Source organism: Watersipora subatra, chromosome 4 (genome assembly GCF_963576615.1).
Source record: "Watersipora subatra chromosome 4, tzWatSuba1.1, whole genome shotgun sequence".
Taxonomy (NCBI): Eukaryota; Metazoa; Bryozoa; class Gymnolaemata; order Cheilostomatida; family Watersiporidae; genus Watersipora; species Watersipora subatra.
Window position 1 is genome coordinate 1,757,166 of NC_088711.1, and position 22,739 is coordinate 1,779,904.

At 34.2% G+C, this 22,739-nt stretch overlaps 1 protein-coding gene across 1 annotated transcript; it reads left to right on the top strand.

Moving 5' to 3' along the window:
* The first annotated feature begins 110 nt into the window (after nucleotides 1-110).
* LOC137393415 (sphingosine kinase 1-like) lies at nucleotides 111-21,112 on the top strand. Its single transcript, XM_068079964.1, has 7 exons — nucleotides 111-149; nucleotides 12,420-12,792; nucleotides 13,565-13,705; nucleotides 14,569-14,663; nucleotides 16,821-16,936; nucleotides 17,242-17,462; nucleotides 19,820-21,112. The coding sequence occupies exons 2-7, from the start codon at nucleotides 12,423-12,425 to the stop codon at nucleotides 20,584-20,586; spliced, it is 1,710 nt and encodes a 569-aa protein (XP_067936065.1). The 5' UTR covers nucleotides 111-149; nucleotides 12,420-12,422; the 3' UTR covers nucleotides 20,587-21,112.
* The last annotated feature ends 1,627 nt before the right edge of the window (nucleotides 21,113-22,739 follow it).

Sequence of the window (22,739 nt, forward strand, 5' to 3'; positions counted from 1 at the left end):
TTTGGGCCGCTGCATTTTTCTAAACATATACCCGTAGATCTCATTCCACGTTGTTATTCGTAGATTTGGCGTTACCTTGACCGCCATATGATAACTCCGATTACACCGAACTGCTACATTCGCTGTTTGTTAGTAGCCGAGAAGATAAGGTGAAAGCCTGAACAATTGTTTTAATAGTTTATGACTACGTGTTTTATGTGCATTTTTTTCACAATCAAGTTCACTAACTTCTGTACGTCAAGCTTTGTAATTGTATTGCTTGGATTAGTTTTTTGGGTGTCATTATTTTGGAAATGGTATTAGTATCTTTTTTCACGAATGCACAATTTTGGATAGTTTCAGCATTCAAATCAGTATCAAATCTGATTAGTGGTTTACCGTTCATTACTCAGAACACTCTAAAACAATCTGTCTTGCGGTGTTAACTTTATTAAAAGATGGTAGACTATTCAGTTAAGGTCTCAGCTCGGAAAAGTAGCTGATAGCAAATACATAAGTTTAAGAGAGAATGTATTCACAAATGTAAAGGTAAGTTAATGCCTAAACTCGAGGATTGGCCAGGTCACAAAACTTGAAAGTGAGGTGATGCACACACTCGATAGTAAGCCCATAAACAAGACTCAGGGATAGACCCATTCATACACAAAACTCGAAGATGAATAGATAGGCTACACAAACTCAATTGTGACGTACTGGCATACATTGTGACATTGTGGCATACTAAAAGAATTTTAGACAAAAAGCTTACGGATGCTTTAATAAACAGTCTGTAGATGAACTCATGCTCATACTGCAAAGTGAGCAGAAAATCAAAACGGAGTGGTGAGTCTATAAACAGACTCAAAAGCCATTCTGTCCATACTTATAACATACTCTAAACAGTTTTTGGTGTGGGACCAATAGCATTAAGGTAAATGCAGCTGCGATACATTGATTTTGCGATGCTAAAGTCCGAGGCAGTGACAAGGATTAATGCTCCTGCATTAATACATGATAAGTTTTAGGTTTTCAGCCAATAGAACTGTGAGTGAATGCAGCTATGTTATGCTGGCTGAAATAACAATATAGAGCAAAAATCGCACCAGCTCCATCTGTACTATGACCAACAATGCAAGCAGTAATACAAAAAATGACAGAACTTATTGGTTATATGGTTAATGAGAAGATTCACAGCTAATTGTCTGTACAAATAATTAGTTCAACTAATTATATTTCGTTAAATTAAATATTACAATAATCTCTTTTGAGTTTCAAGGAGATAGAATCATAACTAACTAATCGCAACATATAAAAGTTACTGAACGCATGTGTGAATATATATTTCGATGTTAAACAGCATCGAAATATAACAATATCTAAAAACAAGTTTATAAAACCTGCTCAAGTGTTCTACCAGCAAGTCTTTGATGAGCACTTCATAAATTCAGCCATATTTAGCCAAACTGAAATGAATCAAGATGATTGTAATGTAATGAAAATATAACGAAAATTGTACATAGCAATTCAATGCACTTGAATTATTGATTTGCTAGAGAATGCCCGGCATCGCACGGGTAGTGAAAAGGTTTTTGCATAAAAAAATTCTTTTATTAACATACATGTATACAACATATACCATTTTAACATTTAAATGTAGGTATTTGTTTATTTCTGTGTGTGTGTGTCCAGCCAATGCATAATTCAAATATTTGAAAGCTTGATTCAGAGTAAAAACAGATTGTTAAAAAATTTTTGTATTTTTGCTACACAATCGTTTACGATTTAAAACAGCTTATAAACAGTAGCAGGTAATGTAGTTGCCATTAGTTAAGTTTCTTTGCCCAATGAGTTGGAGTAGTTTAAGCTAGTCTAAATCTTTACTATAATAAGAGCCGTGCCCATCCTTCTATCAAGGGATTAAGAAAAAAGATTGCACCTCACAGAAATCAAACCCATACATTTGGCAGATGCACAGATGTGAAACCAAGCGCACTACCTTGCCATGGCTTGGAATCATAGCTCTTATGATTGCTATGCGTCATGATATCTCACGCAATCAGGATCTTCAAGCGTGTTAGTATTGTACAGACCAATAATATTTTCGCGAGTGCGGCATGTGTGCATCATTAAAGATTGGCAGCTGTAATATGTATGTCAACAATTGTTCCATAGTATTGCAAGTAGGCCGTGTGACGTAGTGGATAGCACGTCTGTGTGCAAAAATGGTGATTGTCAGTCCACTTCCAGTGCGAAACAGTTTTCTCGTCTCTAAAACTTTATCGCTATAGCTGGACAATACAACAAACACTTAGATTTATATCAGGGTTAGCCAATTAAAATCAAATAGTTTAAATCATTGATTCAAATCATCCTAAAAAATCATGTTTGATAATTTTTGCCATGTCAAAGGCTGTGATTTAAATCATCCTAAAATATCATGTTTGTTTTATTTTCTTCAGAACTTTTCCATCTCAAAGGCTGACCCCCAAAAAATGGGACTTATAAAGGGTTTCACTGTGAATATGAACTGCACAACTTGGTCAAAATTAAAATAAAAACAACTTTTAACAAATTTAAGTGATGCAAAGTTGTTTTGTTATGCTGCTAATGTTTTCATGTGGCACACTTGAACAAAATAAAATAATATGTTAGCGGTTATGAAAAAAGCTGGTAATTGATGTTTTCAAAAAATCCCGATTTAAATCCAAAAAATCTGATTAAAATCAAAAAATCTCAATTTTTTTTAAATCATGATTTTTTCTAACCTTGATTTATATATATATATTTATATATATATGTATATATATATATATATATATATATATATATATATATATATATATATATATATATATATATATATATAGATAGATTGGCCAGATGAATCATCTATACTGTTGCATTTATTGATTGCATTTATTGGTTGCTTATTGATGCATGGGCTCTCTCTCTTTTGGTGGATTAATCTGGGAGTGCCAATGTCTTCACTTAGACTTCTCTGTCTCTAAGGACAAAGCTAACATTGGTTTGCTAAGGTGCTTAAACATGACTGATGCATTGTGTTCTGTGGAAGTTGAATGCAAATTCAGTCACAATAGACCTTTTTCCTCACATAAATTTCCCCCATTGCTATATTGGAGTTGTCTTCTTCAAAAGGGTATATTCTGTTAGCAATGAATTGAAGAATATGATATAACAGCTTGTAACCATCGGTCTAGTATTCAGATGCTCTTAATGCTGCAACAGACCGTATAGCTTTTGGTTGTGAAAATATGCACAAATAATATTGAACGCTAGATTTTGCATTGTTAGAATATTCAGCAAAATATTTGCAAAAATGCCCTGTCTAGCCGCATATATCAACTGAAAGAAAAATCAACAACTTAGTCATCAAAAAAAACAAATCAGGCTCACAAGTTCTTCTAGTATTGATAGTGCATCAATGGGTGCGCTGCACTGGGTAACCAACTAAGAGATAACCACTACGTGGTATCTGGTACTATCGTTCAGACATCCAACATTGTTAGCGCTTGCTAATTCAGCCTGTTATGTGATTATTGTCTCTTGATGTACCACATACCAATTGAAAGAAAAGTCGAAAAATTAACTTCTGGCCGAAATGCACCAGTTCAGTTCAGCACCAGTCAGACTTTGCCTAAGGTGGTTATTTCAGATCAAATGTTATGCGGATTCAGTACCAGTTAGTCTGGATTGGAAGATGTTCTGCTTTTTATTCATTGATATAGCCTAATTCTTCCTTCATGTTGTGCAATTATTTTTCATTTTTTGTCCTTGATGCAGCTACTCTTTTGCGATTTAGTACGAACCAACATATTTTGATTTGAGCTTTATTAATTTGCCGCTCGTCTTAGAATATTATTTCAGTCATACAGAATCACTCTCAGCAAATTTTATTTTCACTTTCCATCATTTTATGCAGGTATTATTGCTTTCATCATAGTTTTATTATTTTCATATGATTAGTCCATAATTTTTATGTTCTTCTGTAGTCATTTTGTATACTCATCGCCTGTACAGTGCACACCGGGTGTACAGATGGCTAACTAGTTCCATGAAAGTCTTACGTTTCATCCTCGCATCAGAAAGCTCATCATTTTTATAATTTTTTTAATATTGCGCTGCCTGCACAATGTAGTTCATTGTGCGTAATTTTAAAAATGCACCTTAATGTAAAATATAACAGGGAAGAAACTGCTTGTCCTGTACATCAAACACAGGAAGAAAAATGACGTCATCTATAAAACTGTTTTTGATGGCATCAATCCAACTGCCAGCATGCACTGCTCACGAGATGATTGTACAAGCGATCAGCTTTACTCTCAACATGAACTTGATTTGCTGAGATAATAAATATGACTTTCCCTGGTGCCTCACTAATGTGAGGAAAACACAGCTGAGCTGCAGCTTTATTACAGCTGCAAATACCCCACGTAACGGAACAACATTGCGCGGCACATAGATGGGCTTAGGCATTGTTGATGCCTAAAAAGATGTGTTCTTGATGCGAGCTGTGAAAACACAGAACTTTTTATTCCACTTTATTTTGTTCCATTGTAAAAAGGGCAAACTGGAGGATCTAGCCAAGATTTTTATTGTCATTCAGGCCTCTGAATGAAATGCAATGGCTGTTGCTGTACCAAGCCGTAAATTCTGCTCTAAGGAACTACATTTTGGTTGAAGAACACTGCGAGAGAACCTCATTAGAAAACAGAGATCCAGTAGCAAATTACTGCTATAAAAAGCTGACTTGTTCAAGGTTGTTCTCACTGCTCTAAGAAATATTTTGGAGGAGCTGGCGCAACTCAGTCTTCTTTCAAAGATGCAACCAACTGTGATGGAAGGGCACTGCTTTGCAAGAGCAAAGATTAAAATGTAGCATCATCATTACTTGTAGAAAAAGGAAGATGTTTGATAGGGTGACCGTGTCAAAGAGGTGATGAGGACCTCATCAACTAATGGCAGAAATACTGATGAGATTATTCGTAAGCTCTGATCGCTTTGATGCTCCTTTCTCAGATGATGAATTAAAGGAGTGCTCTGCATTCACATCTAAACATTCAGCTCAGACATTGGTTTTGAATATGGATCAGTAGACACTGATACGCTGGCAGAGGTATGAGGCCATTCTTCACTGCCCACGTTCTGTGGAGGCCATTAAAAACGAATATGATGACTTAAAATATATATTCAACCAGAAACTCAAACAACGGTCCATCAGGACATTTTCAAATGTGGTAGCTGTAGCTGCTATGATGTGAAGAGCTAAAAAAGATCTTACCGCTTGTGGGTGTTTGTGCTACACTTCAAACATCCAGTGCAATTTGGGAAAGAGGTTTCAGTTTGATTAATCAAAACAGAGTCAAGAAATCATCTTGAAGCGGCCCATCACTTTTGGATGAGTTGATACGCATAAATTCCAAGCTAGAAGCAGAAGGGGTCATTAACCTGAATAAAGTCTACAACTGCTGAAGAAATTAAGACAGATAATAAAAATTATATAAAATTCAAGTACCTGGTCAGATTTGTGTTTAGTCTAGTTTCATTCATTCAGAATTTTAATAATGCACCAATGCATAAATCACTAATGCATAAATCTAGTAATATTGCTAGATTATTATGAGTTGTAGAAATTCAAATAAAAACTGTAAAATACATTTTGCAGACAGAGTTAAAGAAATGTGTACTGTATTACATGCTTATGTTACGACACACATTTCATTGTGCAAAGTGTGGATTTTACAGTATCAAGAAAATTTGATCTTTGAAAGGTATAAATGTATTAAAGCATAACTTCTGATCAGACCAGAGCATGACTCCGGCATACAACATGCATACTACAGTACATAACTACATAGTACCACAGTACTAGCTCTAAAAAACAAGATTTTAATATTTTTCATTGTAGGCAGGCTAAATCATGAGGCTGATATTAAAACTAATCTAATGGAAATAACTGTTGTAATCCGATTTTTTTAACGATGTAAATTGTCATAATCTCAGATTTTAGGTTTGTGTGTATGCTCAAACACATGGCAAACTAGGTAGAATGTTGGTTGAGGCTGAATCTATGTCGAGGCTGACTCTATGTTCAGGGTGACTCCATGTTCAGGATGACTCTATGTTCAGGGTAACTTTATGTTCAGGGTGACTCTATGTTAAGGTAACTCTATGTTCAGAGTGACTCTATGTTCAGGGTGATTCTATGTTCAGGGTGACTCTATGTTCAGGGTATACATTGTTCAATTAAAACATTGTCACACTAATGCTCTGAAAGTAGGGAATATGATTCCGGAGCGGTTTGTCACTGAAATAAATTTTCACAACCACAAGTCTACGCACTTGGCCTAAACTATTGCGGAACCGACAGCCAACTTTTATGTTGATTAATATACTTGCAAAATTGTTTGCAATTCAGCGCATAGAAACCAACAATCACACTGTTGCTCATATTTATACGTTGTAATGTTTTAGAACATGGTATGTGAATGTTAACACTGATAAATTGCTTTTACTGATCGGAATTCTCCAGTTTTGCTATTAAATACCGTAATTCAAGTCTATTATGCTATGTTGCTTTTGTTGCAAGTTTGGCATATATATGATATATGCCTAAGGTCGATCTGGTAATTTCTCTAAACATTTCAAAAGTTTGCAAAATATTTATTTTTAATAGAATGTGTTTAAATAATATCACACAAGAATTTTCCTTTTATTCCTTCTCTAGAAATAAGGAAACAGCCCTATCAGTCGTATCTTCACTCTATAAATGTTCACGTATATGTACTGTTGTTGAGGATGCTGAAGAGGGCAAAGTGACGTTTAAGGTCGCTGCTGTACACAGAGGCACTCATGAAAATCAACTTCAGATTTTATTGTAGAATAAATTAGGAAATAAAATGGCTGTTGCTTGTTGAAGGCTGTGAAAGTCTCTTGTCTCACACCTAAAACAATTTCGTCTTTGTTTATTCTGATGTTTTAGATTATGGATATTCGTTTATTCTGGTGTTTTAGATTATGGATATTCGTTTATCCTGGTGTTTTAGATTATGGATATTCTTTTATTATGGTGTTTTAGATTATGGATATTTGTTTATTCTGGTGTTTTAGATTATGGATATTCATTTATTATGGTGTTTTAGATTATGGATATTCATTTATTCTGGTGTTTTAGATTATGGATATTCGTTTATCCTGGTGTTTTAGATTATGGATATTCTTTTATTATGGTGTTTAAGATTATGGATATTCGTTTATTCTGGTGTTTTAGATTATGGATATTCATTTATTATGGTGTTTTAGATTATGGATATTCGTTTATTCTGGTGTTTTAGATTATGGATATTCTTTTATTACGGTGTTTTAGTTGATGTATATTCTTTTATTATGGTGTTTTAGATTATGGATATTCATTTATTATGGTGTTTTAGATTATGGATATTCATTTATTCTGGTGTTTTAGATTATGGATATTCTTTTATTATGGTGTTTTAGATTATGGATATTCGTTTATTCTGGTGTTTTAGATTATGGATATTCGTTTATTCTGGTGTTTTAGATTATGGATATTCATTTATTATGGTGTTTTAGATTATGGATATTCATTTATTCTGGTGTTTTAGATTATGGATATTCTTTTATTACGGTGTTTTAGTTTATGTATATTCTTTTATTATGGTGTTTTAGATTATGGATATTCTTTTATTATGGTGTTTTAGATTATGGATATTCATTTATTATGGTGTTTTAGATTATGGATATTCTTTTATTATGGTGCTTTGGATTATGGATATTCTTTTATTATGGTGTTTTAGATTATGGATATTCATTTATTCTGGTGTTTTAGATTATGGATATTCATTTATTCTGGTGTTTTAGATTATGGATATTCATTTATTATGGTGTTTTAGATTATGGATATTCTTTTATTATGGTGCTTTGGATTATGGATATTCTTTTATTATGGTGTTTTAGATTATGGATATTCATTTATTATGGTGTTTTAGATTATGGATATTCTTTTATTATGGTGTTTTAGATTATGGATATTCTTTTATTATGGTGTTTTAGATTATGGATATTCGTTTATCCTGGTGTTTTAGATTATGGATATTCTTTTATTACGGTGTTTTAGTTTATGTATATTCTTTTATTATGGTGTTTTAGATTATGGATATTCTTTTATTATGGTGTTTTAGATTATGGATATTCATTTATTCTGGTGTTTTAGATTATGGATATTCTTTTATTATGGTGTTTTAGATTATGGATATTCTTTTATTATGGTGCTTTGGATTATGGATATTCTTTTATTATGGTGTTTTAGATTATGGATATTCATTTATTCTGGTGTTTTAGATTATGGATATTCATTTATTCTGGTGTTTTAGATTATGGATATTCTTTTATTATGGTGTTTTAGATTATGGATATTCTTTTATTATGGTACTTTGGATTATGGATATTCTTTTATTATGGTGTTTTAGATTATGGATATTCATTTATTATGGTGTTTTAGATTATGGATATTCTTTTATTATGGTGTTTTAGATTATTGATATTCTTTTATTATGGTGCTTTGGATTATGGATATTCTTTTATTATGGTGCTTTGGATTATGGATATTATTTTATTATGGTGTTTTAGATTATGGATATTCGTTTATTCAGGTGTTTTAGATTATGGATATTCATTTATTATGGTGTTTTAGATTATGGATATTCATTTATTCTGGTGTTTTAGATTATGGATATTCTTTTATTATGGTGTTTTAGATTATGGATATTCGTTTATTCTGGTGTTTTAGATTATGGATATTCATTTATTATGGTGTTTTAGATTATGGATATTCTTTTATTATGGTGTTTTAGATTATGGATATTCTTTTATTATGGTGCTTTGGATTATGGATATTCTTTTATTATGGTGTTTTAGATTATGGATATTCATTTATTCTGGTGTTTTAGATTATGGATATTCATTTATTCTGGTGTTTTAGATTATGGATATTCATTTATTATGGTGTTTTAGATTATGGATATTCTTTTATTATGGTGCTTTGGATTATGGATATTCTTTTATTATGGTGTTTTAGATTATGGATATTCATTTATTATGGTGTTTTAGATTATGGATATTCTTTTATTATGGTGTTTTAGATTATGGATATTCTTTTATTATGGTGTTTTAGATTATGGATATTCGTTTATCCTGGTGTTTTAGATTATGGATATTCTTTTATTACGGTGTTTTAGTTTATGTATATTCTTTTATTATGGTGTTTTAGATTATGGATATTCTTTTATTATGGTGTTTTAGATTATGGATATTCATTTATTCTAGTGTTTTAGATTATGGATATTCTTTTATTATGGTGTTTTAGATTATGGATATTCTTTTATTATGGTGCTTTGGATTATGGATATTCTTTTATTATGGTGTTTTAGATTATGGATATTCATTTATTCTGGTGTTTTAGATTATGGATATTCATTTATTCTGGTGTTTTAGATTATGGATATTCATTTATTATGGTGTTTTAGATTATGGATATTCTTTTATTATGGTACTTTGGATTATGGATATTCTTTTATTATGGTGTTTTAGATTATGGATATTCATTTATTATGGTGTTTTAGATTATGGATATTCTTTTATTATGGTGTTTTAGATTATTGATATTCTTTTATTATGGTGCTTTGGATTATGGATATTCTTTTATTATGGTGCTTTGGATTATGGATATTCTTTTATTATGGTGTTTTAGATTATGGATATTCTTTTATTATGGTGCTTTGGTTTATGGATATTCTTTTATTATGGTGTTTTAGATTATGGATATTCATTTATTATGGTGTTTTAGATTATGGATATTCTTTTATTATGGTGTTTTAGATTATGGATATTCATTTATTCTGGTGTTTTAGATTATGGATATTCATTTATTCTGGTGTTTTAGATTATGGATATTCATTTATTATGGTGTTTTAGATTATGGATATTCTTTTATTATGGTGCTTTGGATTATGGATATTCATTTATTATGGTGTTTTAGATTATGGATATTCATTTATTCTGGTGTTTTAGATTATGGATATTCTTTTATTACGGTGTTTTAGTTTATGTATATTCTTTTATTATGGTGTTTTAGATTATGGATATTCTTTTATTATGGTGTTTTAGATTATGGATATTCATTTATTATGGTGTTTTAGATTATGGATATTCTTTTATTATGGTGCTTTGGATTATGGATATTCTTTTATTATGGTGTTTTAGATTATGGATATTCATTTATTCTGGTGTTTTAGATTATGGATATTCATTTATTCTGGTGTTTTAGATTATGGATATTCATTTATTATGGTGTTTTAGATTATGGATATTCTTTTATTATGGTGCTTTGGATTATGGATATTCTTTTATTATGGTGTTTTAGATTATGGATATTCATTTATTATGGTGTTTTAGATTATGGATATTCTTTTATTATGGTGTTTTAGATTATGGATATTCTTTTATTATGGTGTTTTAGATTATGGATATTCGTTTATCCTGGTGTTTTAGATTATGGATATTCTTTTATTACGGTGTTTTAGTTTATGTATATTCTTTTATTATGGTGTTTTAGATTATGGATATTCTTTTATTATGGTGTTTTAGATTATGGATATTCATTTATTCTGGTGTTTTAGATTATGGATATTCTTTTATTATGGTGTTTTAGATTATGGATATTCTTTTATTATGGTGCTTTGGATTATGGATATTCTTTTATTATGGTGTTTTAGATTATGGATATTCATTTATTCTGGTGTTTTAGATTATGGATATTCATTTATTCTGGTGTTTTAGATTATGGATATTCATTTATTATGGTGTTTTAGATTATGGATATTCTTTTATTATGGTACTTTGGATTATGGATATTCTTTTATTATGGTGTTTTAGATTATGGATATTCATTTATTATGGTGTTTTAGATTATGGATATTCTTTTATTATGGTGTTTTAGATTATTGATATTCTTTTATTATGGTGCTTTGGATTATGGATATTCTTTTATTATGGTGCTTTGGATTATGGATATTCTTTTATTATGGTGTTTTAGATTATGGATATTCGTTTATTCTGGTGTTTTAGATTATGGATATTCATTTATTATGGTGTTTTAGATTATGGATATTCATTTATTCTGGTGTTTTAGATTATGGATATTCTTTTATTATGGTGTTTTAGATTATGGATATTCGTTTATTCTGGTGTTTTAGATTATGGATATTCTTTTATTATGGTGTTTTAGATTATGGATATTCTTTTATTATGGTGCTTTGGATTATGGATATTCTTTTATTATGGTGTTTTAGATTATGGATATTCATTTATTCTGGTGTTTTAGATTATGGATATTCATTTATTCTGGTGTTTTAGATTATGGATATTCATTTATTATGGTGTTTTAGATTATGGATATTCTTTTATTATGGTACTTTGGATTATGGATATTCTTTTATTATGGTGTTTTAGATTATGGATATTCATTTATTATGGTGTTTTAGATTATGGATATTCTTTTATTATGGTGTTTTAGATTATTGATATTCTTTTATTATGGTGCTTTGGATTATGGATATTCTTTTATTATGGTGCTTTGGATTATGGATATTCTTTTATTATGGTGTTTTAGATTATGGATATTCTTTTATTATGGTGCTTTGGTTTATGGATATTCTTTTATTATGGTGTTTTAGATTATGGATATTCATTTATTATGGTGTTTTAGATTATGGATATTCTTTTATTATGGTGTTTTAGATTATGGATATTCATTTATTCTGGTGTTTTAGATTATGGATATTCATTTATTCTGGTGTTTTAGATTATGGATATTCATTTATTATGGTGTTTTAGATTATGGATATTCTTTTATTATGGTGCTTTGGATTATGGATATTCTTTTATTATGGTGTTTTAGATTATGGATATTCATTTATTATGGTGTTTTAGATTATGGATATTCTTTTATTATGGTGTTTTAGATTATGGATATTCTTTTATTATGGTGCTTTGGATTATGGATATTCTTTTATTATGGTGCTTTGGATTATGGATATTCTGTTATTATGGTGTTGTAGATTATGGATATTCTTTTATTATGGTGCTTTGGATTATGGATATTCTTTTATTATGGTGTTTTAGATTATGGATATTCATTTATTATGGTGTTTTAGATTATGGATATTCTTTTATTATGGTGTTTTAGATTATGGATATTCTTTTATTATGGTGTTTTAGATTATGGATATTCTTTTATTATGGTGCTTTGGATTATGGATATTCTTTTATTATGGTGTTTTAGATTATGTATATTCTTTTATTATGGTGCTTTGGATTATGGATATTCTTTTATTCTGGTGTTTTAGATTATGGATATTCTTTCGGAACTACATAAACTCACATTCACAAATTTACAAACTAAGACTGTTTGCAAACTGCAGCTGAGAGATAGCCAACTCTGTATCATTGGAGACGATGACAATGAACAGAAGGCTAAGTTTGTCAGTTATGAAGATATCGTCGGTGTAAAGGTTAATAAGCGGGCAGAAATGGGAGACTTTCAGTATTTCATAGACATGTATGCTTATCCTTCTTTTAAAACTCTTCTCAGCTCTAAATTCACTCGAAAAAGGCTTCACCTTAGCTTAACACTAAATGAGCAAGATGGTTTCACATCCCACCAGGTTCTGTTACTTCTTCGAGAGGCGATTCTGGGCAAGATGTCTCCGCAGTGTGATGGTAAGGGTCCCATAGATTTATTTGCTATAGGATTGCTAGAGTGTTACTTGTGATAGTACTGCTTGCTATAGAGTTATATGTTGTAGAGTTGCTTTCTATAAAACTACTTGTCATAGAGCTATTTGGTGACGATATTTTGTTATAGAACTGCAATATAAATTTGCTATAGGGTTACATGCTTTAGAAGTGCTGTTATAAGGTTGTTATAAAGTTGTTAGCTAATAATAGTATTGCTACCCGCAAAACTCTTGGCTATAGTGTTATTTGCTATGGAGTTAGTCGCTATAGAGTTATTCGCTATAGAGTTATTCGCTATAGAGTTATTCGCTATAGATTTATTCGTTATAGAGTTATTCGCTATAGATTTATTCGCTACATAGTTATTCGCTATAGAGTTATTCGCTATAGAGTTATTCGCTATGGAAATGCTCATTACAGCATTATGTTTCACATATAAAGTTATTTACTATATACCCGCTTGCTATCAAGTTACTTGCAATAAAACAACTCACTACAGAGTTAGTCGCTATAAAGCTCGCCGTATAGAGTTATTGTCTATGGAACTGCTGGCTCTAGAGTTATTGGCTATAGGTCTATTTGTCATAGAGTTCCTAGCTTTAAGTTATAACAAGTAATCAATAGCTAGCCTATAACTGTTAGTTGTCATAGTTATTCAAGAGTGCTGTATGGTACATACTAATATATATCAGGGGATTCTTTTAAACACCGATTTGACTCAACACTCAACACTAATGATTTATTTTGTATACAGATATGGTCTTCCGCTCTAATAAACCAATCCTTGTGCTTCTCAACCCAGTCGCTGGAAAAGGTTTTGCAAAAAAGCTATTTGATGAAAAAATTCTTCCTATGTTGAAAGAAGCAGAAATGGTCTACCAGTTAATAGTTACTGGTGAGTATTGACTTGTTCAGGACAGGCAGGCTTTTGCACTTTTGATTATCTTTTTTTTGTTAAAAGTCGGTAACACACTTGTAAAAAAGTAAGCATGGAGCAAGAGGAGGTCATTTTCCTAGTTGTAATGGGGGAACAACTCTTTGTTTGTCGTGTTGATTGAGTAACTGAGAGATTCAAACGCAATGTCACGCATCGTTTGATGATTTAATATCTGCGTGCCAGAGACCAGAAACCATATGGATAAAAACAATATTGTACTCTACAGTATATTTTGGAAAGTAGTTTCCAATTATAAGAATGAGAATAAATAATAATAATCTATATACATGTATATCCAAGCGTCTGTCTGTCGTCATTCGTATGTCCAGTTAATACAATAAAGTTTTAGGGATGAAAATTCCACTTCGCACTGGTTTTGAACTCGGAAGCCGGAATTACACCAGTTAAAACACAAGCGCTAAAAGTGCCTGCGACAATACTGTTGATTCCTACATGCTTGAGAGATCATGATGCTTGATGTACCGATTATAATCACACTTATAAGCACAAGCCGGCTTCAGGCATGGCTCTTATTATAGTAAAGATTCAGACTAGCTTAAGTTACTCAAATTCATTGGGTGATTATTTTATTACCTGTGCAACGCCGGGCATTCACCTAGCACAAGAATAAATACTATTTGGTGACTACATACAATAACCACAGATCAATAACACAAAATTAAATTATTGATTATCTGAATTTTTTTTACTATTCACTTCATAGTGTGGCTGCCAACGTGTTGGACCACTTATTTCTTATGGCATACGTTGTTCAACAAGCGTGGTCATCCCTTTACAGCTTTGCTTGTCAATGGTTACAGAACGTAACGGACACGGCATGGAGATAGCCCGCACCATAGATTTGACAGAGTTGTGCGGCCTTGTTATTGTGTCCGGCGATGGCCTGCTGCATGAGGTATTACTAGGGGTTTGGTTTACATTAGTACTAATCTGCTGAACCTCTTGTCATAAAAGCAGCGTCTATATTGGCAGCTGGTATGGGAAAGGAAGAGACATTTTTTCATGTATGCCTCAACTTGTTTTCACATTGAAAAGCCATTTACTGCGTATCTGCCATTTAGACAATGCTCCATAGCATGCTAGCTAAATAGGTGTAGTAGCATGGTAGCTAGGTGTATGTGTGGGTAGTGCAGCATGCTAGCTCTATATATATATAGATATATATAAGAATTCTATAATCCGAGTTATGGTATGAAAATACATCGAACTGAACAAAAATTGGCTAGTTTCCAATTTCTTTACTCGCGTATGTATACATATATATATACTAGCTGCATACCCGTCAACGGGGTCAGATTCTTGTACAGCAAGAGGTTTATTGAGAGTTGTCTTTCATACTGTAAAACAACGCCAACTATGCAGTTACATCTCCCTCTCTCCGTCTCTCCCCTCTCTCTCCCTCTTTCTCTCTCTCTCTCCCCCCTCTCCTCTTCACTCTCCCTCTCTCTCTCTCCTTCTCTCCCTCTTTCCCCTCTCTCCCTCTCTCCGTCTCTCCCCTCTCTCTCCCTCCCTCTTCCCCCTCTCTCTCTCCCCCCCCCCCTCTTCTCCTCGCTCTTCCTCTCTCTCTCCCCTTCTCTCTCTCTCCCTCTCTCCCCCCCCCCCTCTCCTCCTCGCTCTCTCTTTCTCTCTCCCTCTCTCTCTCTCCCTTAGTTCAACGCAACACATGCGGATAGACAACATTTTTGGTTTTTCTGTCGGGCATATGAAGAAACAGTTTTCGGCGTGTGCCTACTTTTGAGCAGGCGACGTATAGCTGGTCATGGCTGATGCAGGGTAACAGTAAGTCGATAGCAGCTGCTCTCTTTCTTCTCACAATAGCGTATCGCAACCCTCGGAGTACTCGTGAAAGTTCTGTAATAGTAAGTTACAGTAGGCCTACTCAGAGCTGGAAAAAAATTAGTAACTCGGCTGCTAAAGGAAATGAACATGACCCACTATCACGAACAGCGGCAAATCCAACGTTATTAAGTAGTGGAGATGTGGCAATTCATAGACAATACAACATCGTATAAGAAACACTTACCTTTTTGATGTGGAAATTTAGTAGGTGAGAAATGCGTTTTTCTAGTGGCTCCAAGAAACAAACGTTTACGTGACCTTCTCGGTACACGTTGGCAGTAAATATTAATTGCATGTAAATAACTACTCATTAATTTATTTTATTTAATGAATAGTACATTTGTATAGCTGTATAGACACCTTTGTATAGGCCGCAGAACTCAGGAAAGGTGCTTTTTAACACGGCAGAAAATTTGCCGTTTAAAAAGCGTGCTAACAGGGGATTTCGGTTAATGCGCTCGAGCGGTGAAAGAAAAACAACAGAATCGCCACACCTTTATATAAGCCGCTTGGCTCAAATCGTCAGAGAAAAGTAGCGGCTAATAGTCCATATTACGAAATTACGATATTACGAAATTACGATAATTAGTACTCATATTAATTCGGTTGGCTTTGTTCGACCGAATGGAAAAAGAAAGACCGCTCTATAATTTATTTACCGTTACTACACATATTAATTCAGTTCGCTTCGTACGACCGAAATTCGTACGACGATAAAAGAAAAGACCGCTCTATAAGGCGGACAGACAGATAGACAGATAGATAGACAGATAGACAGATAGACAGACAGACAACGATTGCCGTTTATATAGTAGATATATCTACGGGAGTAAAAAAATTGGAAACTAGCCAATTTAGGTTTAGCCATTTTTTGTTCAGTTGGTTCCTCACAAAGATGTCAGGCCATACTTTTACAATGCGATGTAGAATCATATGCAGTCATATGGTCAATGAGGGCGCCACTTTTAAATTCTCTTCCACCATCATGCACTTTAATCATCGCAAAAGTAAAAGAACGATCTAATAGTGGGAGGGGCGTGTGATTGGCATCCAGACACCATGCACATACCCCCTACATATATTTCGTGCGCTTAGTCCCTGCACATAGGAAATCGGAAAGCACCTAGAACATGCTTACATACTCATAAAAAACCTGTATGTCGTCGCCTTATTGTAAGAAGGTAGCCGGTGGCAAGTAACCTTTGTCATGCAGGTGCTGCAGGGACTCATGAGCAGACCCGATGCCGAGCAAGCTATCCAGACACCTATAGGAATTCTCCCTGCAGGATCGGGCAATGCTCTGTGCTGCACTCTCAACTATGCTGCAGGGTATGTTGGTTCTATTTTGTGGTTGCTCGCGAGTGCCATCGTTGGTTCTCTCCTTAGCAGTCGGAGACTATTACTTCTATGTGTCCTTTCATAATCATCTTCTTGTCAGTCTTTCATAGTCAGCTATTAAGGGGTGTATGCTTATATTGTTTTCAATTACTATATTCATCTAGTTTCCTGTTTCATTCTTTTTATTTTACCCTCTTTTCCTTTTTCCTCAATTATCATAGTCTATACATACTATGATCATGTCTGAGATTACCTATCAAAGTTATGACATTTTTTTTCTTCTTCTATTGCCGCAGGGAACCATTTGCGTATGACATCCTCGTGCACTCCACTTACCTACTGCTCAAGCGTACACTAAAGCCTATGGATCTTGTTCTTCTCAATACCACTGCTGGTCCCATCTACAGCTTCCTTTCCGTCACGTGGGGGCTTGTCGCTGACATTGACATTGAGAGTGAGCGTTTCAGGCGTCTCGGCATTCTTCGGTTTAAACTCGAAGCACTCTACCGAATAGCAAGTAAGTTACTCTGTTTTAAAACAATACAGCTAGCCTTACGAGTGTGAAGGCTTATGGTTATGGTGTCACATGACTTACAAGTGTGAAGGCTTCTGGTTATGGTGTCACATGACTTACGAGTGTGAGGGCTTATGGTTATGGTGTCACATGACTTATTAGCGTGAGGGCTTATGGTTATGGTGTCACATGACTTACGAGTGTGAGGGCTTATGGTTATGGTGTCACATGACTTACGAGTGTGAGGGCTTATGGTTATGGTGTCACATGACTTACTAGCGTGAGGGCTTATGGTTATGGTGTCACATGACTTACGAGTGTGAAGGCTTATGGTTATGATGCCACATGACTTACTAATGTGAGGGCTTATGGTTATGGTGTAGTGTTGGGCCGGTATTGGGTTATCCGTTCTTACCGATACTGAGGGATTCTCGGTATCTGAGGAAACCAATCATTTTTGGTGTCAGCCAGGTATCTCTGGCCGGTTTGATATGATTGGTATTTATCCGTAAAAGCCTATCGGTATATGGTTATACGGATATCCGGAGAGATTTTTAAAACGCTTCATGACGAACGTGCCAATCTCAGCATGCATTAGCGAACAAATTCAACAAAAATTTCCACGCTTACTGTATCTACTACCGTATTATATTACGTTACATTGATAATGCCACCAGCCTCGAAGGTTTGGGAGTTCTACACAGATGAGAGGACGTATAAAGACTCTAACGGGACTGGACTCTAATTGGACTGCGTATAATTATGTGATTACATTACCTGATTACAATATGTGATAGTAAGATTTTTTTTAACTGTTTCAGTATATTTAACAAAGAGAGCCCATTGCCATTATCTATCTGTTCTTTATTATACATAACGTTTGTATCAATAACGATATTTTTTAATAGAATAAACAATAAAAACATCTATCATGAAAATTATATTTCCATCTTTCTTTGTTGGCTTTCTAAAACAAGGAGTCTCTTTGCCGTAACAATATACTGCTGACTAAAGAATGTTTTTTTGCACAGGCTACTTTTTGCACAACGATAAGAATTGATCGAGACAGTTATGATTTAAAGTTTAAACAATTTAAAGACACACTGATAACCACATACCAAACAATAGTACCGACAATACCGAACTTTCTTAGTTGGCAAAGGATACCGAAGATGGTAAATACCGTGGATACCGATACCGGAAAAACCGATAAAAATGAGCAAGGATATCCGATCCGGCACTAAATTAGATACCGGCCCAACACTATTATGGTGTCACATGACTTACGAGTGTGAAGGCTTATGGTTATGGTGCCACATGACTTATGAGGCCTTATGGCTATGGTGTCACATGACTTATGAGTGTGAGGGCTTATTTTTATGGTATCGCATGACTTACTAATGTGAAGACTTATGGTTATGGTGTCACATGACTTACGAGTGTGAGGTCTTATGGCTATGGTGTCACATGATTCACGAGTGTGAGGTCTTATGGCTATGGTGTCACATGACTTATGAGTGTGAAGGCTTATGGTTATGGTGCCACATGACTTATGAGGCCTTATGGTTTTGGTGTCACATGACTTCCGAGGCCTTATTATTATGGTGTTACATAACTTGTGAGTGTGAGACCTTAAGACAAACTTTTTACATAGATGATTCAGCCAAAGTTTGTATTTTATATATTTGCTGCTTTAGATGATCATTTTTATTTAAGTTATCTATAAATTTGACGGGTTTCAAGTGTATTTTTATTAAAATAAAAGCAATTCTAACTACATGTAGGTTGGTTGTAGCATGCAGCTTTATTGGGTTTATCTTGTTGGTTATTGTTAGACAGTTTCAATCTTAGTTGACATTGCTTCTATGTGGGGACACTAAACACCAGGGCTTCTGGTGTTTATTAGTGATAGTGCATATGCAACCACCCTTAGCTAGATCCATCTGCATGATCACAAGTGTCAATGTAAGTTTTGAGCACCCCTTTCTTAATTAGAAAGAAGTGTATGAACATGGTATATGTTCCTCCCACTCAACTCCATTGACTCTAGTAGTTTATTTGATTAGCTGCCTGAACGGTCGCTTTGTTTTATTACCCTTGTCGAAAGTTTAATGAGATTGCTTTCAAGATGCTAGTTTTATTGAAATTTTAAATATTTTAATAATACAAGAAAAATAACATTTCTTAATAGACAGAATTTCACAACATTTTGTGGTCAGCAAATGTTAGAATATCTGTCAAATTTATACAAGCACATTTTGAATCAGCAACTATTTGTGAATATTACGGGCAGCTCAAAATAACTGGTAAGTAGATGGCAGCTCAATGTTAATTCAAACTACCAATCGATTGAATTTTAGAGCCAAGGTCATACAAAGGTCGACTATCATTTTTGCCAGTTCAGCCATACGTAACCAAAGGTCGAAGTAAAACTGAGATAGTTGTGACAGCGCAAGAGCCTGAAAGTGAGGTTGTCGACACTTCCTCTCGAGTTCGCTCAGTCAGTATGCCGCATTCCCCGTCTAAGGCTATGTCTGTACCAGAGTTCAGTCATGACACTACTTCTGATAAGTCCCCTATTAATGTTGTACCAGAGGAAATTATCTCCACCCACAATGGCTCTGTGCCTTCCAATAGCCCGCTATCTTCTGAAAATGAAACCTTGTCACGCAGTACAGAGTCTCATTCAGAGAAAGCTTCACCTATATTGACCAGTAGTAAAGAAATGAGAACTCCTGTGGTGGACCTAAATATGCCTTCCCTCGGAGAGCCAGTGCCTGGAGATTGGGTGACAATCGATGACAACTTTGTGACAGTTATAGCGGCTTACCAAACACACCTTGGTCCTGATCAAATGGTCACTCCTTTTGCAAGCCTCTCTGATGGCCTCATCCACCTCTTATTTATCCGGCCCCCTGTCACACGCATGGTCATGCTCGGCCTGCTCGGTGACTTTGAGACCGGCGCTCACCTCAGGAGGGACGTAGTCGAATATGTTCGTGTTCATGCCTTTCGCCTAGAGCCACATGCATCTGACGGGAATTTAGTTGTAGACGGAGAGAAAATAAAGTTTGGGGCTATTCAAGGGCGAGTGCTGCCCAACCGAGCACGTATTCTAACTAAGTAGCATCACTGGGTGTCAGCTCATATTTTATACTTATTATTATTTAGTATTTAACTTTGGGCTTTGCAATCTTTTAGTATCGTATTTGCGGTAATTTTGTCAAAGAATTATTGTAAAAGGCTGAATAGGCATTCTATATAATAGCTTCCGCGCACTGTTGTCTTTTTTGTTATAACTTTCCGAGTGCAGTCCAATCATGTTGCTTGAAGACATTCCTGCTCTAATCTTTTTACTTACTTCTATTTGCAAGTTTTAAATGTTAAACATTTCTCATCATACATGTACAAGACAGAAATCATTGATTGACTTTTATTTGATCTCATGATTCTCACACTTTCCACGCCTCACTAGAGTGTGTTCTTTGGAATGTTGTGTTCAACTTTCTATTCTAGCGTAGTTCAAAGGACAGGCACATCTAAGAAACCTGCACTTAACGATTGTTGTCTCTAGCTTTCTGATTCTGATGCTCCAATATTAATAGATTTTTAGGTGTATTTTTTCTAACAATAAATAATTGCTGTCTATTTGAGTACCAATTCTTGCTCTGGATGTGTGCTATATAGTAGACTAAGTTTCTTGCTCTGGATGTGTGCTATATAGTAGACTAAGTTTCTTGCTCTGGATGTGCGCTATATAGTAGACTAAGTTTCTTGCTCTGGATGTGCGCTATATAGTAGACTAAGTTAAACGAAGAACAAAGAATGGAGGTGTGTTTATCATCATTGCTTCACATTTGCTTAGCCAAAGTGTGGCTCAGCTGCATCTACTCAACAAATGCTGACTTTACTGAAATTCCCACATTTCACTTTTTTCGATTTATATGTACATAAACAGTAATCTCTTTCAATAATAGACTAAATAGGCACTTGATATCAAGAAACAGAGGTTAATCTAGTATTCTACACACTCACGTTGACAATAATATTATGCCTGAACAGCTCTGGTGGAGGCGGTACCTCTACACTTGAGAATCTGTATTTGCTGACACTGACTAAATGCATGTCCTTAGCTCTTTGAACATGTTTAGCGCAGTAATAATATCAGAATTACTATTAGAAAGTTATAGTAATTGGTGGTTCTTGAAGGAGTGGTCAATGACTAGTAGTAACTTTTTCAAAGCATCTGCCTTCAGGATACAAGAAATATATGAAGAATAGATGCAGTAGTTGTCATACTCCTGAACCGAGAGACATCGCAGATGTGCAACATCTTGAGAGTCATCAGAAAAAGCTTTCATTTAAATCGCCATTCTTTCAATGGTGTTCAGACTTTCAATGGTGTTCAGACTTTCAATGGTGTTCAGACTTTCAATGGTGTTCAGACTTTCAATGGTGTTCAGACTTTCAATGGTGTTCAGACTTTCAATGGTGTTCAGACTTTCAATGGTGTTCAGACTTTCAATGGTGTTCAGACTTTCAATGGTGTTCAGACTTTCAATGGTGTTCAGACTTTCAATGGTGTTCAGACTTTCAATGGTGTTCAGACTTTCAATGGTGTTCAGACTTTCAATGTTGTTCAGACTTTCAATGTTGTTCAGACTTTCGTCACCATAAGAGAACAGCATCAGTACTGTGTATTCGTACCATAATCACTATAGCTAACAAATCTCATTTGCCCGAGTCATTTTAAGTCCATTTTTCAAAATCACAACAATGATTTTATCGAACTAGGACACATTTTTTGCTTGGCTCAGTACTAATAATCAGTACACATGTAAAACAAAATGTTAAACTTGAAATTATTGATAATAAAAGCAGTTTGTGAGATAAATAACACAACAGTTGAAGTGAAAGAAACTAAGTGTCCACCAAGACAGCAAAGCTATGGCACTAGCTTGTAGAAAGAAACCTTTCTTTTTGGATAATCCGGAATCAGAAGCTTGTCTCTGATGATGTGTAAATCGTATGCGGAGCCAGACTCACTGCCATCGGGGTTCTCTAATTCGGAGATAAGCTTACCTAAATAACAACCATTTAGTTAAATCAATAATCACAAATTAATCACCTTCATACAACTATGTATACTATGGTCAGTTTAGCCAATGATATACAGCCCTCCAGTAATGGGGGCTGTATATCATTGGTATAGCATAGAAGTCTAATGTGTATGTAATTATTTTCTTGTGCAGATAAATTCAACTGTGGCAGTTCTGATTG

Coding starts and splice junctions, on each gene's coding strand:
- LOC137393415 (XM_068079964.1), top strand. CDS start 12,423: ATGGATATTCTTTCGGAACTACATAAACTCACATTCACAAATTTACAA. Junction 13,706..14,568: donor CTACCAGTTAATAGTTACTG/GTGAGTATTGAC, acceptor CAATGGTTACAG/AACGTAACGGACACGGCATG. Junction 14,664..16,820: donor GCGATGGCCTGCTGCATGAG/GTATTACTAGGG, acceptor TTTGTCATGCAG/GTGCTGCAGGGACTCATGAG.